Source organism: Astyanax mexicanus, chromosome 5 (genome assembly GCF_023375975.1).
Source record: "Astyanax mexicanus isolate ESR-SI-001 chromosome 5, AstMex3_surface, whole genome shotgun sequence".
Taxonomy (NCBI): domain Eukaryota; kingdom Metazoa; phylum Chordata; class Actinopteri; order Characiformes; family Acestrorhamphidae; genus Astyanax; species Astyanax mexicanus.
In genome coordinates, this window is record NC_064412.1 from 15,572,280 (window position 1) to 15,588,418 (window position 16,139).

Here is a 16,139-nt window from a genome sequence, read left to right on the forward strand (position 1 = left end):
GCAGTGGGTTTCTGAAACCAAAGTAAAAAGAGCTGCGTAACTGACGTGTGTTGGTCCTTTGTTTTTCGTACACAAAGTAAACCAAAGTAAGTCTCATGTCCAGTTTCTTCCATCTGAATCCTAATACAGTCCACGGCAAAACAACACGGCCAAAAAAACGTCCGGCTCTCTCGCACACACATATGAATTGCTCTATCATTACCTGACATTTTTCACACAGTTCAAGTTCAAATAAATCTAATGCTGTGCAAACATAAAACTAATACATATTTAAAATTAAACATTTAAATAAAATAAGATATATGGCCATACCTAAAGCCATTAGGAGAAAGTTAGCTCATACAGAGGAGTTGGTGAAGAAAGCAACACACAGAAGAACTGGGTAACTAAAGGTGTTCAAAGTAGCACATAATTGTGAAGTTTAATTGAATGTGTATATATATATATATATATATATATATATATATATATATATATATATATATATATATATATATATATATATATATATATATATATATATATATATAACAATCTAAAGTATTGCTAAAATAAAAGGTATTTATTTCCCTTTACTCTGAACCACCTAAATACAATCCAGTGCACTCAGTTTGAGAGATTCTTTCAATAGTACATAGTGCTTTCCTTAGGTTTTCAACTGATTAACCCCTTAACCCCCATATCCCCCTATACCCTATAAGCCTGTGCCTGCGTAGATTTTCTGTATGCACGAGAATAAACTCAAGTCAACTCTCAAGCTGTCTCCTGACTCCTGATTCCTGAGGCCAAATTTCCAACAACTTGGTGCCGTGACCCGGATTGCATATTTCTAACAACTTACGTGCTGTCTCCTGACTCCTGAATCTGACTCTTGATTCCCGAAGGCCGAATTTCTAACTAGTTGTTTTCAGAAGTCACTTTATTAGTTAAGAGTACAGCTGTGTGTAATTTAATCTCAGTATAAATAAACCTGTTCTGTAAAGGCCTCAGTGGTTTGTTAGAGCAGTGTTTCTCAACCTTTTTTATATCACGACACCCTTTAAATATATGCGAGATGTCAAGGCACCCCAGTTTAAGGGGGGGGGGGGGGGGGGGGGCGGTTGCTGGCGCAGTACTTCAGGTGAGAAGGGGGGGGGTTGGGGGGGGGGTTCTGGCGCAGTACTTCAGGTGAGAGAACGAGGGGTGTTGCTGGCGGAATTTGACATAAAATAGCGCGTGCATCGCGTGGGGGACAAAAACTTTACAGTGTTTCCCAATTTAGGGGCTGCATCCTTCAGAGGCTGTATTCGAAGACAGATTGCGTCACAGCTGCGCAGTAATACACCGCCTCTGTGGGTCGCATCCTTCATAGTATGCTGCCTGTGAATTGGGACACACCCCGACACGAGCTGACTCTGGAAAGGAAATATGCACGTGAGGCGAAATATTTTGACGGCACCCCCGATGAAGCCAGACGGCACCCCAGGGTGCCGCGGCACCCTGGTTGAGAAACACTGTGTTAGAGAACACTCGTGGTCAGAGGTCAGAGATAAAGTTATAAAACATATCCCACACTTTGAGAATCCCTGCAAACCTGCCAAGACATGGTCTTCCACCAAAACTGACAGATTAAATAAGGAGAACATTGGTCAGAGAGGCAGCCAAGAGGCCCATGGTCACTCTAGAGGAGCTGTAGAAATACTTTTGCAAGCCACTGTATGTTCAGCAGTGTTCATTATTAATCCTGAAAGAATACGACGACAACAAAGAAGAAGCAGCAGCCAACAAATGGCAAAACAAGCACGTTTGCACGGTCATGTTCCAAAAGGTTTAACCTCAGGACACTGCACAAAACAATCACAGATCCGGGCTCTTGTGTACAGACAATCATCCAAACATGTAAACAACACTGAACATGCCACACTGACAGCTGCTGTGTGTAACCTCCATTGTACGGAGCACAAGCAGGGACTGTTCTTACATAACCCACGACTCAAACGCACGTGTGCACAAAAAAAAAAAAAAAAACGAAAGCAGGTTTCTTCGTTTTAGACTATTCCTTTCTTCTTCCAGCCATGTCGAATAGGACCTGCCGCTCTGATGGCAGGTCAAGGAGGGTACGATTCTTCTATATGCAGCACGCATGTTTCAGCCAAGAATTCAATTTCAAACAGAGCTAAAGGTGATTAAACCCATATCCAGCCCAAGGCTGGAGACCCAAGCACTCAAGCATGCTGAAGGATGGTTCCCTTCACTGGAAAAAATTAAAAGGTTGACTGGATGAAATAAAGGTTTGTAAATATTGTCGACAGATGAGCAGTTGATTTTTTTCTCCATGTTGTACTGGATTTAATATCCTACTGAGCTTATAGCTCTATTAAAACTTGTTTATTTAATGGAAAGTATGGTTTATTCCAGTTCCACACATGCAACACAGCACGGCAAAGACGATGAGTACACACAGGAAAGGCTCGTTTTACACTAGCACTCTGCACACATCATATACTACTTTTAATGGTTCCGGCTCCAAATTATTTACAACTAAATTGGCTGTTTTTTTCTGCTTGAAGCTCAGAGTGTTTGCCGGCACCAGTCACTAGCACTTCATTAAACTTCTTAACTGAATCAAAGCCTGCAGATGCAGCTTTTTTTTTCCAACAATGCCAGAGAAACAATTCTATAAATATGAGCAGGCATAATGAGAATATTGCCTTTTTGACACACTGCCTGCCACATTAAGCGTAACTTACTTGTTCAAACAGCAAACTTGCACAGTTGTCAAAAATTGCAGTTTAATTAGAGCTGCTAAAAAGAGAATCATGTTTGTTGACTTCACTGCAGCATCACACATATTTACAGCACATAGTCTAGTGTTCTTAGCCAAGATAGCCCCATCAAACTAAAGTAAACATGCGCTTTATGTGCACAAACTTTGTTTTTTTTGGTGTTTTCAGGCAGTCACTTCCTTAGCCATTAAAACTTTATGCTGCTTTCACACCTACATTGTGTAATGGAGTGGCCTTCAGATTTTTCAACTTATTCCGAGCCAAAGTTGGGATGGTTGGGACCAATTACAGAAAGCTGCAGCAGACTAATGTCACCCACTCAACAACAGAAAACGAAAAAATAACTGGTGTTGCACAAAATATTATGCTTGTAACTCATTTATCCACTGTAGCTGTAGATTAAGCATCATTTAAAAAAAAATAAATAATAATAATAATAATTCATGAGCAATTCGTTATGGATGATGCACATGCATTAAAAGGAGCGCCAAACTCTGGCAGGGAGGCAGAATCTGGCACAACACTGGAACAGGTAACTTCCCAGACGGACAACATTCTACAACCCATGTAGGTGATGAGAACAGGATGTAACAAAGTTCTTTAGCTCACTCACTAACTGAAGTATGAAACCCAGAACAAATATATATCTTATACAAAGTGACAAATACTTGACTAGTCATGGAAACTCCCAATAAAAAATGACAACCAAGTTACCAAGTTAAGGAAGAAAAAAAAACATAAAAAAAAATTGTTTAATTGTTTTTTTTTTTTTTTTTAGAAGGTTTAACAGACTCAAAAGAGAATGAGCACAGTGCCATTCTGCAGCAAGACATGCTTAAACAAGGAGTATATGGACAAGCTCTAAAGACTGAAAGTAAAATTCTGAAATTTATGTAAAAAGTAAAAGATGTCTTTGAAGAAAAACACTGCAGATTTTTATGAAAAGAACACCACTCAAACTGTTAAGTGAAGTAGTGGATAAATAAATATTTGCCATGGCATATCGCATCATACTAAATACTGAAATGTCATTAAAAAAATCTTCTTGCCTGTCAAGTTGCCATTTTGGAGATTTTTAAAGTAAAGTTTTTTTGTGTGACGAGGGCCTTTTAGCATCTTAATTCATTTCAATCATTGAGTGCATTTACTTGTCCTCAAAAATCTGTTCAGAATTGGATGACTGCAGGTATTTGCAGTAGCCATGTAAACAGAATAGTCCAATTTCTTAGGAGTGAAAATCTGTTTAAGAAATATGACAAAACGAGGTGGATTTTAGCTCAGTATTCATATTTGCTTACACTAAACTTGATTTATTCACTGATTATTTAAAAAAAAAGACCATGGTACCATAACAGAGCGAGAAGCATTTAACATGGCAACAATGAAATGTCCACAAGTTTTTTTTTTCTCTCTCAAAACATCAGCATAAATGTTGGGCCTTACATGGTGTTTATGCCATGTCTGGTTACAAAAACCAAAATCTGATTTTTCAGATTTTTCAAACTCTGAGGTTTCCCATTATCTGATTACACAAGTTCAAGTAAATGCTTTGATTGGATTACTTACAAACTTTAATTTTCTGCAAAAAAAAAAAAATGCAAAAGTAATTGGATTATTAAACACAATCAGTGTGTCCCCAAATGGACAAAAAAAAAACACTAATGAGAAGTCAAGACATACTTCTATTAATTTTTTTTCATTTGTGAAACTTTATTTTATTCCAAATTCTTTAAAAAATGGATAATAAGTTTATTTAAATGAAATTACATAGACAGCAAGATTAGGTTTCTACTCTAAATTCGATCCATTGCACACTCCTACTTTCCATTCATTTCTTGGCACAATAATAACAATAATAATAATAATAATAATAATAATAATAATAATAATAATAATAATAAATGTATACTAAATGCTGTAACTGTACAACTTAATTAATTAATTATTACTGAGCAGTGATGTGAGCAGTGTCTCAGCAGTCACTCTCATTCATTCACTATCCATTCATCCCCATTCATCGGCCGTTCACGCAGACCAGTGACTCAAGGCGTTCATTGATTAATCAAGAGGTTATCTCAGCATGGCTGCTATTTATAGAGACCCCTGTGCACCGCACATCAATATTTCAACATCCCCTTTCTAGCATAAATGTCTGACCGAGCTATTTTCATATGCTCTTTCATCTTCCCCCTGCCAGGTCGATTATACATGGCAAATATCAAGCAAACTTCTCCCCTGCCTCCAGAAAGCACACAAACCTGCTCAAATGACTTCATTTCTTTTATTTGTCTCTGAAAAGAGGGTGAGAGGGCAAGCTGCTCCACTTTCACAGCTACACACAGAGAGAGAGGAGCTTCTCCTGGCAGAGAGAACTCAGATCTCAACTGCATGGTGTGATGCATCTGTGGCTCTTTTTAAAAACACAGACACACACACACACACATACACACAATATCTCCTTCAATATATAGTCAGACTGCAATCAATTCTCAGGCTGACTGAACACCTGGGATTCAATACATTCAACACACTCAAATGTTGCTCTAGCACATAATTTTATGTGCTTTATTCACAATCTCATTTAATTAAACGCATTAATTAGAATGTAGTATGCATACTGATACTGCCAAACAAAGATGCAGGGGGAAAAAAATGGGGAATTGGACAGTATTCAAAGCCAGCAGAGACACCAGAATGTATTTTTGAGTATTTAAAAAAATAATCAGTAAGATAGACACGGTATATGATTACTGACCTGAATTTCAGCCCAAATTAATTACAAATATGTAATTTCAGGTAATCATATGGATTTGTGGAATAATGAGACAGACAGCGTGAGCGAGAGAGAGAGAGCTCAGTCAAAACTTTACTTCAACTACACAATTTGTTTTTACTGTGAGTGAATGAGCTACTGAAATCTGAGTTTCCCCTTCTGAAGTCTCCATTGCTCCACCAGCCACTTGCATATAGTAAACCTGAGCAGGATCCTTTGTCAGAGGCTGTACGTGTGATGTAAGTACGTTAAGACGCGGGACATGGACAGGAGAACTTCCCGACAAAGGCGAACCGACACCCCAGTTTTTAGAATGAATATATTAGGCTTAGCAGGGATGGTCGTTCCAGCACACTGGTACCATTAAACACAATAATTTATCTCTTCTCCACAGACAAAATACAGACTGCAACTTTAAACAAACTCTTCCATAACAATGGTAGAAGATTAGTTGTTGTCTTTTGTCCTGTGCTTACAGCCAATCCAGTGAGAGCTGTGCTTCAATGGCACCCATCTGTGATTAAGAGAAATGAGGTAACTGTGGCTATGTCTCCTCCTGCCACTCACAGCTATATATATATATTTTTTAATATCATACTTTTGAGTTTACAAGGTAGATTACCTTTTATTTATGCTATAGTTTATTCTATCTCACTCTTTCTCTCTCATGGTAATGCACACACAAACACACACAGCTGAATGTGGAATATGGAGCTACACTAGCCTTTATTTTCTCCATTAAAAATGTTTTGAATTACTGAGTTTACCTTACAATACGCTAGTTTAAAAAGCATTAAACTGCTATGAGATATTAGAGTACAGTATAAAAAGGATCTACTCTGCCAGATCTAAACCACACGACACCATTACTGTCCCCTTCCCAAAAATACAGTTATCATGTACTATCAGACAGAATATTGTTTTGATTAGCACAGTGGTTAATTTAGTGATTTCTTTACTCCGATATTTACTATCAACATGCTAATACAAATACATAATCCTCAACATGCACATCTGCAAACAACATAATGTCCAGCTGCTCACATTCAGATTCAGTCTCTGCCACGTTTTCTTCCCCTTGTTTTTAAGAGCTGTGTACAGGCTTGTTTAGGAAGATCAGAACATTGAATGAGGCAGGATTGATCACAGCGACTCGTTGTAGCCCGCATCACATTGATTTATCTCCTTAAATAATCTGACACAGTCACACACACGCACATCCTGGCAACACCGCGACTTATTTTAAAGCTTTTTCAGCTCAGAGAGTTTCTGGAAAAAAGCTCAGCGGAACCACTGAAAAGCCTGAGCGTTCTCACTGAAACCACTAAGACAGAAAGATGGAAAATTCTCTCTGTCCAGTCAGTGTTCACTTCAACATTCTGCTTCCTAAAAGCAACAGGCCTTCAGTGTTCAAGTGCAAACTGCATGTTAAAACATGTCAGACTGAAATGGGAGAAAACGAACCCTAATGAAGAAAGAAAGCGCAGGTGATTTTCCTGAATGCAAGAACAAATTTGAGGTAATGAAGCAAGAGAGAAAATGAGAAAGGACAGATTTTTTTTTCTTATTCTGACCGGCCACCTGAAAACACACTAAATGAGTCATCCACTATAATCCATGCTTTACTTTTAGACATATTGGAATAGACAGGAGTTAAAGCTCATTAATGTGTTCTCCCTGTTTTTGCAATAAAGAGGACACATTTTTGGTTAAAAAGGTTAAAATCCAATGTAACAAATGGCACTACAACTGTTTCATAACTTGTATTTTAACAGTTTGTTCTAGAAACTTGTCATTTAATAGTTATATGTCATATAAAACATTTCATTAAATTATCTGAATTGTTACATTTGTTGGAATAGACCTGTAGAAACCAATAATACACTTTTAAAAGGAGCTAGTTAACTCTAATCTCCAGCATTAACACAGCCCTCCTATATTCTGTAAATACAGATTCACACAGAGCGCTTTTCCACCAAATTAACTCTGGTTTTTGAACCAGTAAGAACCATGGTGCGTTTCCACCAGTTAAAAGTGGAACTTTCAAAACATCACATTATACATCATCAACAGAGGGTGTTGCACAGCGGCACAGCGTTCTGACTAAGCTAAATCCTCCTAAATCCAAGTTTTCCTAACAGTTTCTCTTTCCTAATGCTCCCTTTAAGTTTCTCCTCAACCAACCAGATAATAAAAGCTGCGTTTCCTCAGACCACTGTGCAGTCTTGGGGGGTCGCCATTTTGCTCCTGTACAATGAGTTGAGTTAATACAGAATTCAGAAAATTAAAGATAAATCTGGTATTGCTTTTTGTTTTCTGTGTCAGAGGACTTAAAAAAAAAAAATAATAATAAAATAAATAAAAAATCCAAAAAGGCCAGGAGCTAAAATTCATCGCTTTCAATCATTCTTTGGTCCCTCAAGCTGTAAGCCGAGCATGATGCTGTTTACTACTTTCAGGAAACATGTCGGTTTTACATAGAAATGGAACGGAAACCAACAATGGTAACCCAAATCTAACACACGCTGTTTAGGGGAGGATTAGAGTCTGATCCAGGAGCAGGTTTACAGACCTCTGGTCTACATTAATACACATTCATCATACAGTACAGCACAGTGCAGATGCAAACTGACACAAATCCCTGATTGTCCAAATCCTAATGTCGTGAGTGTTTAGCGCTCAAACTCGTAAGTAAACGTCTGTTTGTAAAAAGAAATTTAATTCTATTTTTTTTTTCGGCCGGCAACGTGAAAAACAAGGTGGAAAATGAAACCCTCTTCATCACAGCACTTAAATACGTAACTTTAAAGCCAGATGGAGCTGCCCTGAGTTTGCTTGATTTGTTTCAAGTTTCCTATAGTAAACCGTATCAGATTTAAATCCCTGACACTGATCTTTAAAAGCTGACCATAAAAGGTCTCTCTAAAACTGATGGAAATGGTCAAAACCTGATCTGATTTAAGAGCTCAGACATAACTGTGTGTCTGTTTAAACCTGCCATTAACATGCATTGAGTATTGTATTAAGTACTTTATTATAAAATGTACTACTCAGGTACTGAAAGTAAAAATTTCAGTACTGTGTTATTAGTTATGTAGTTATTACTGAACGCAGTAGAAAGTTCTCAGAGTGAAAGGCAGAAAGGGAGCAGCTCATCGTTCTTGTAAGATCAGCTTGATCTCTTGATTCACTCAATTATGAGGAGCTTCATCAAACCCAGTGACAGTGTAGAGCATCTACTGCTCTGGCTTTAGTGACAGTATAGGTTTGGAATGATTTTTAATAATAATAATAATAATAATAATAATAATAATTATATATATATATATATATATATATATATATATATATATATATATATATATATATATATATATATATATATATATATATATATATATATATATATATATACACACACACACACACATACATATATATATACATATATATTTTTTTTCTACTTCTACGTCACTACATACTTTCCATGAGTTTAATATTCTTACTCTGATACATTATGTTTTGTATTGTGCAAATGTTTTAGGCACCTGTGGGAATGTCAGTAAAGAATAAGTGTCTTATCTGTGAAGTAAGTGTTTATTAGCTCAGTAAAACACCAGCATTACAATAAATACAAACAGCAATTTTACAAAAAGCAGTTCTTTTACAGCCCTGTTTTCCCTACAACTTCTCCTAATCTCTCCTCATCTGAGTTTAATAGAGTTATTTCTAGTTCTCATCATATTAATCAACACCTGGTTTTGTAAATTGGTAAATTTGGTAAATCAGGAGAGCTGCTGACGGAAATGAACATACACATGCTGGCTGAGAAGCATCCAGGAGAAATCTGGAGAAACTACACTTTATTCTTCAACTTGGTTTGCAGGATAGAACATACTTAGTTAAAAATGAAAATTCCTTGTTGTGTTTTACTGTATGTATGTTTATTTGCATCTGTTTAAATCAAATGTGGTGCTTTTTCAGGTAAAAACACTCATATTGCTGAGATAAATGGATTAGTGTAATTTGCATTGGTGCCTAAAACGTTTGCACAGTACTGAATAATGCTCTATTAGAGTACAGATACAGCATTTAAGTACTTAAGTATAGTAGTGAATAGAGGTGTGCCAAAAAATCGATTCACATAAGAATCTTGATTCTCATTTACTACGATTCAGAATCGATTTAAAATGTCCCAAAATCGATTCTGAGGGGCGGGTTTTAGACTGATTTTGGGCTGGGTATTTTTGTTGGACCTGGCAACCCTGGGGATAGCGCTTGTCCTTTCAAACGGAGATCTTCCAGACACACACAGAGCGTAGGTGTTTGAGAATCACCGGTAAGATGGCAGAACAAGCACTATATTACATTAGATTAACGTGTAGTTTCAATGTTTTATGGCAGAATGCTTCATAACAAGCATAAAAAAGATCGCTAGTAGTTAGTTTCAGTAACTGTTAGCTAGCTAACTAGCTAACTTTCCAGTTCCACCTTAAATAACGCTACAGGTGGCAGCGGGCTGCAGCATTTAAGGCGGAACGGAAAAATACAATAAGCTAATCAGAGCTAATTTCAGCTCCTCATCACAGAGGAATTAAGGAATGGACCATATGAATTAATTTCTCCACCTCCTGCCCCCTTTCTGAAGAAATACAACGACCTTAAATTAACTAGTTAATCAGCAGCTGCTCCTGAACTTTAGCGCTCCAGTGCTATCATCACATCAGCCCAGCAGCGTCACCTACACACCACCGCTAGTAGCCTGGTAATAAAGCAGTGTTATTTATTATTTATTTATTGTTCATTAACGTCATTGTGATATCCCAGTGATTCCTCTGTCACTGAGGACCCACATTCCTGCACATTTTATTGTTTTTGTAACACATTACCTGCTCCAGGACCAGTGTATATTATGGAGGGTTTTTTTTTCAATAAGATTCATAAGCCAGAAGCAGAAATTTTTATAATTCAAATCGTTTTGAATCAAAAATCGATTTTGAATCGAATCGTGGCCCCCAAAATCGGAATCGAATCGAATCGTGAGATAGTAAACGATTCCCACCCCTAGTAGTGAAGTAGTAATACTTTTTTACTTCACATACGTATGTCAGCATGAAAAGCCCAGGGTATTAAGAACAGATTACGATTGGATTACTTAAACCACATACAGAGATACAGGTCAGAGACTGAATACAAAACATGTTAATACAAGTAATTATTAAACAGTCAATTGTTCTTATCTATTCTCTGATAGAACTAATATAGATGTAATATTAATATAGAGGTTCTGATTGGTTCTTGATGTAAAACTGTATATCATCAGTTTACATTGTTGATGCATTTTAATGACAAGATACACATAAAAGTCTGTGGGCAGTGACAGTTACACCATATTCATTTTCCCACATGAAGGGATTTTAAATTAGTCTCAAGAGCTCCCAAATGACATAAGTATAAACGTAAGTAATTTTCCACCAGAAGGCAAATAAAACATGCAATGTCAATCCAGGCCTAATACCTAGATTTGTCAGTCAAATAATATTATCCATAGCAGCAATTTACATAACAATTAAATGTGGTGTTGGCTGCAAAGAACAAACAGAAACCCTAAAGCTGTTTAAATCTGGGTTTATTTATGTGCTAACTTACGGTAGTTAGAGTTCAATTGTTCAATCTCTTCAGCTGTCTGGTTCTTTGTGATGGGTATTGCCTGCAATAAAAACAGAAGAAATATCAGGCTGAGGATTTAAACCTGTTGAAGAAAAGAAACTGTTAAACATGGTGAATTACACAACATGTTAAGACGTTACTGATTGACAGGTACATACAGGTTTACTTTTACTCCCCAGCTGATTTTTAGTCTTCTCATTGTTCTCAACCTCTCTAGCAATGTCTTCACCTGTCGACGAGAAAAAAAAAGATTATTATTTTAATTTCTGAGATTTTAATCATCAGATGAAGCTAGCTGATTAAAAAATGTGCATATATGTTAATGAAATGTCCTTACATTTCATTTAATTAAATATCCATATAATGTATTTTAATTGAATGTCCATATATGTTAACAAAATGGCCTTACATTTCATTTATGAAATAGCCATAAAATGTATTTTAAATGAATGTCCAGATATGTTAATGAAATGTCGTTACAATGCATTTTATTAAACATTCATATACGTAGTAGGGCTGGGCAATATTGTGAAAAAAAATGTATCTCGATATTTTTCAAATATATGAGTGACTCTCAATCACACATTTTTAATTCTTACATAAGAGTTTTTTTTGTTGTTTTTTTTTAACAATTATTAACCCCCTTTAACGGTACATGCAGCTTTTATATTTAACACAATGCAAAAAGTGTAAAATATGCAGGTTTCTGCCATGAGTAAATGTCTATCTACTGGGATTCCCTCTGGCAGCTTGTATATGTGAAATTATACAATCTCTATTATACCATTTAAAAAACTGTGATTTAATAAAATTACCATACTACGTATTATAATAAAACATATCCATATCATGTTTTAACGATTTGTCCACATGTATTTTATTGACCATACAGAGATTAAACCGATTAGAAGACAGATGCATTATTGAGCAAAGGGCACAAAGCTTACACTCAGACTTGAGTCTCTCTCGCAGGAACTCCCTCTGCATTACAGTAACAAGTTCCTGAGAGATTACGTGACTTGGCAGCTGATTGGAAACTGGGCCTGATTTGCGTGTCTTGGATAAATCAGATGGCATTGATTTAAATTACATAAACTCTGTCATGGAAGTGTCTTAAACTATTGAATCTGACATAAACTGGCAGAGAATTTCCTGTACAGTTACATTTACTATAGGTTTCTTTATGCAGCAATGTTTATGTCTGAAATGCAAAACCTGTTTCATAGTAATGTAATTATTCCAGAAGAAGCCGGGCAATTCGGATTGTTTATTTCAGGTAATCTGCTACAATGGCCCAAATTTAAAACAACCCACATACTACACAAGATATCTCAGAGAAAGCATTTGCCTCTAAACTTGATTATGTAATATTTTGATGCCTATCAAAGCATTTCTTCATGGGTGGATGAATGTCCTTCATCAGGATGTTCTCTAGAGAAAAAAAGAAGTTCTAATCCCTTATATCTTAATAAGCCTTTATGGAAAAAGACCCAGGGACAACTTGCATGTTTTAATCAACATATTAAAGTCTGACTTACTTTACTTTAAAAATTTTCCCAGGAATACTGACAATGACACTGGATGAGAGGTCATTAAGCTTCCGACATGTTTTAGAAAGATAAGGTCACCAATTTCAGTAATGCATGCACTTTACGAGCCCAGTTTTATTTACTGCTGGGTATGAGCTTTGCTGCTAGGCTCATTATATTCAATTTAATTTATAAGGATCTATATCAAATAAATTGAATGCAATTTAATAAGCCTAGCAGCAACTCATATCCAGCAGTAAATAAAATTTCACTGGGCCTATAAAGAGTGTGTTCAAAAATGTCAAAATCCTAATGTCCCCTCATCTAATGCCTACATATTATTACAAACACATTGCTGCAGGGTTAAAATATAATTTATTTTACATTTTTATCTTATTTTCTACCCAATTTGGAGTGCCACTTACCCGGTACCTATCAATGTATTATACGTTATATTATACATTATAGGTCTATAATAAAATAAATGGACATGATTTGAATAATTTTCCTGATTGTAATATCGCTCATCAATATTTTTCTTAGCGAGAAAAGCCCATTACCATGAATTAGCCAGCCAACTTCTTTAAAAACAGTGGTTTAGATTAATTTAAAAATATATATATTTTAAATTAAAGCATCTGAACATTCCTAAAAAGTACTGCATTATAAATAATAGCATTACTAAGCTACAGTAATATGCTTAAATCAGTGGTATAATATAGACAATAATATTGATTACTACAAATATTTCTGGGAAAATACTAATACTGTCCTTATAAAAACAGCCACCACCTTTTTTTTTTTTTTTTTTTTACAACTTCTGGGTTGCCAGAACACTCTGTGGAAAGCACACCCAAACACAAGCTCTGATACATCAGCTAACAGATGCCTGTGCTGACCAACATCACATTACTGGTAGTAGTGATATGGGGAGAGAACATCATCTACCAACCCAGAGAGAGCACAGTCAATCGTTCTCTCTCTCTCTTCCTCTCTCTGACTCTGGCTGCTGATGCATGCAACATGAACAAGGTTTTAAATCAAATCAGTAAACCTCAGTTCATACTGACAGTGTTTTATTTCACTGGACCACACAGAGCCCTTCAGTCAAATATTTAAAAGCAAGTACTACCTGATTCCAGACAAATTTCTAACATCATTGTGCATATCCCTGGATTTACAATACTATCAGTGTTATGGACCTATTTTCAAATTAAGCCTTTTTCTGCTAGCTTCTCAAATTCCCACACATTTTCTGACAAAAGCTGTATTTGCAACATTGATATATATAAAATAAATTAATCATTATGACAAAATAAATATCAGAAATAAAATAATTACACTTCAAATTGCAGTGTAAACACACAGAATGAACTTTGAACTTTGCATTTTATAAACTGCACAAAAAAAAGGCTTCAAGCTGTAAAGGTTCAGGCTCAGTGTCTCGTCATTTCATACAGACGGCATGTGTACAAAAAAAAACTACACTGTTTCTGAGAAGCAGGGCACTAAAACATAGATTCAGCACTGCAGGGGTCAGCCTGAGGGATGACAGTATGTCAAAACAAACCTGGCAACGGTGCAAAAGGGCCTACAGTCTTTTTCACTAAAGCAGCCACCGCTGTGCCAGGGTCCTCTGCAGAGTGACTCACTCCATGTGCACATCATCCTCCAGCGCCTACTTCCCCTTTAACCGCAAGAAACTGCTGCCTTCTATACCATTACCCTTTATTCAACATCTGAGCACAACTTGCATAACAACATAAGCTTTAAATAGAAGCACAAACTTTTTTTCTGATTTGTCTCTACATGCCCATATAAGGACACAGAGTTTGTGAGAGAAATGGAGACAAAAATTGATGAATGATACTAGGGATGCGTTAAATATTTGGCAAAAAAAAAAAAAAAAAAGCTTGGTACTGATTATCCTGTGTTTTAGTCATTAAATCTGCAGCGTTTCTGCTAACATTAGGATTCGTTCAGCAGCAGCAGGTGCAGACTCACACCCAAACATTGCTGGGGTAATTAATTAATGACTAAAACTGCACTGCTTAATCACATTAATAATTGGAATAGCACTCCTGAGGTAGATTTCTAGCCAAATGTGTGACTAGAACAGAACTGCTCAAAACATTCATGATTTAAATAGCACTGATATCAATTCTGGTTCGAATCCTGTTTATGTAGCTTGCCATCAGCTACCGGAGCTCCGAGAGAGCACAATTGGCCTTATTTAAAAAAAAGAGGTGGTGTCTGACTATACATGTATCGAAGTAGGCATGTGCTAGTCCTCACCCTCCTGGTATCACTAGTGATGATGCCTTCTAAGTGAGACAGCATAGACAACAATGCATCGAGGCATCAAGGCATCAAGGCAGCATTACTTTCATTTCAGACACAGCCATCATCTCATATTATGCCTGACCTGATCTGGGGTTGAGTGCGTCACACTGGGCGTTGAATATGTGGGTGAACTCCTGGTGTCGTCTGATGAGCTGCTCTCTGGAGCCCTGGGTGGACAGGTGGCAGTCTCGAAGTCGTCTCTTGAGCTCAGGGATAGTCATCAGTGTATACACCAGCTTAGACATCGGCCTACGCCTAGCAGAACTGCAGTTTCAGGAGGGAAAAAAAGAAACCATACATGGCAAGATTAATGCTAAGACACTTGATTTAATGATGCAGAGATTCACAGTGTATACACTCATAATGGCAGTACTGAGTTTTTTAATGACTAATATGAACTGCTCTTTGCCTTTCTGGGGGAGGATAAATGTAGCACAGCTAAAACACTAGCGTATTTGGTATTCAGTATTCTGCCTTCTGCCAAATCTTTCATTATTGTTCACTACTAACTAGGCGGGTTTTAAAAAATGAATTCTTTGATTTAAGTTGATCTGATGATTGAATGATCCGATACCGATTCATATAAACCCGAATCGGTCTTTAGAACTAGCCCATTTTCCCCGTATATGGATACAGATTTAACAACTCGCGTTTTATCTTGCGAAACCATCCTTTTTCAAATACCGCCCTCTGGCTGGGGTGAGCTGGAGCACGAGGGATGGTGTCCAGGAGTCACACTGCAGGGAGTTTCTGTACAAATGTAAGTCATTTTCTTCTGTATCTCTACTCAATGCTGCCTGTGTTTATCAAACTACTACACTGTTTTAAGTTGTTTTCCATTGTTGTTTTTGCCTGTGCTTTATTTAAAGTAAGACCTGACCGTCTGAATCCACCTTTAACTTAGCGGGTTAGCTGTTTCCCCAGTTAAGCTAATCCCCTTTAGCTGGGTTTCCGAGCACTGCGCAATGCGCTATAGCAGCGCCAGTGGTCGTACAGTGTAACAGGTTTAGTATCAAATTTGAAGTAGTGAGTTTGGGTAAATTTCGCACCCTTTTTCGC

The 16,139-nt window shown here is 36.8% G+C and overlaps 1 protein-coding gene across 3 annotated transcripts in view; it reads right to left on the reverse strand.

The window, feature by feature from the left end:
- rad18 (RAD18 E3 ubiquitin protein ligase) overlaps window positions 1-16,139 on the reverse strand; it is a 91,801-nt gene that overhangs the window by 51,901 nt on the left and 23,761 nt on the right. For all 3 annotated transcript variants that reach the window (XM_007254375.4, XM_007254373.4, XM_007254374.4), the window contains 3 exons: window positions 15,163-15,344; window positions 11,367-11,437; window positions 11,188-11,248 (listed from right to left, as the gene is read on the reverse strand). In XM_007254375.4, coding sequence (XP_007254437.2) covers window positions 11,188-11,248; window positions 11,367-11,437; window positions 15,163-15,344 — 314 coding nt within the window. The remainder of the gene's footprint in view (window positions 1-11,187; window positions 11,249-11,366; window positions 11,438-15,162; window positions 15,345-16,139) is intronic.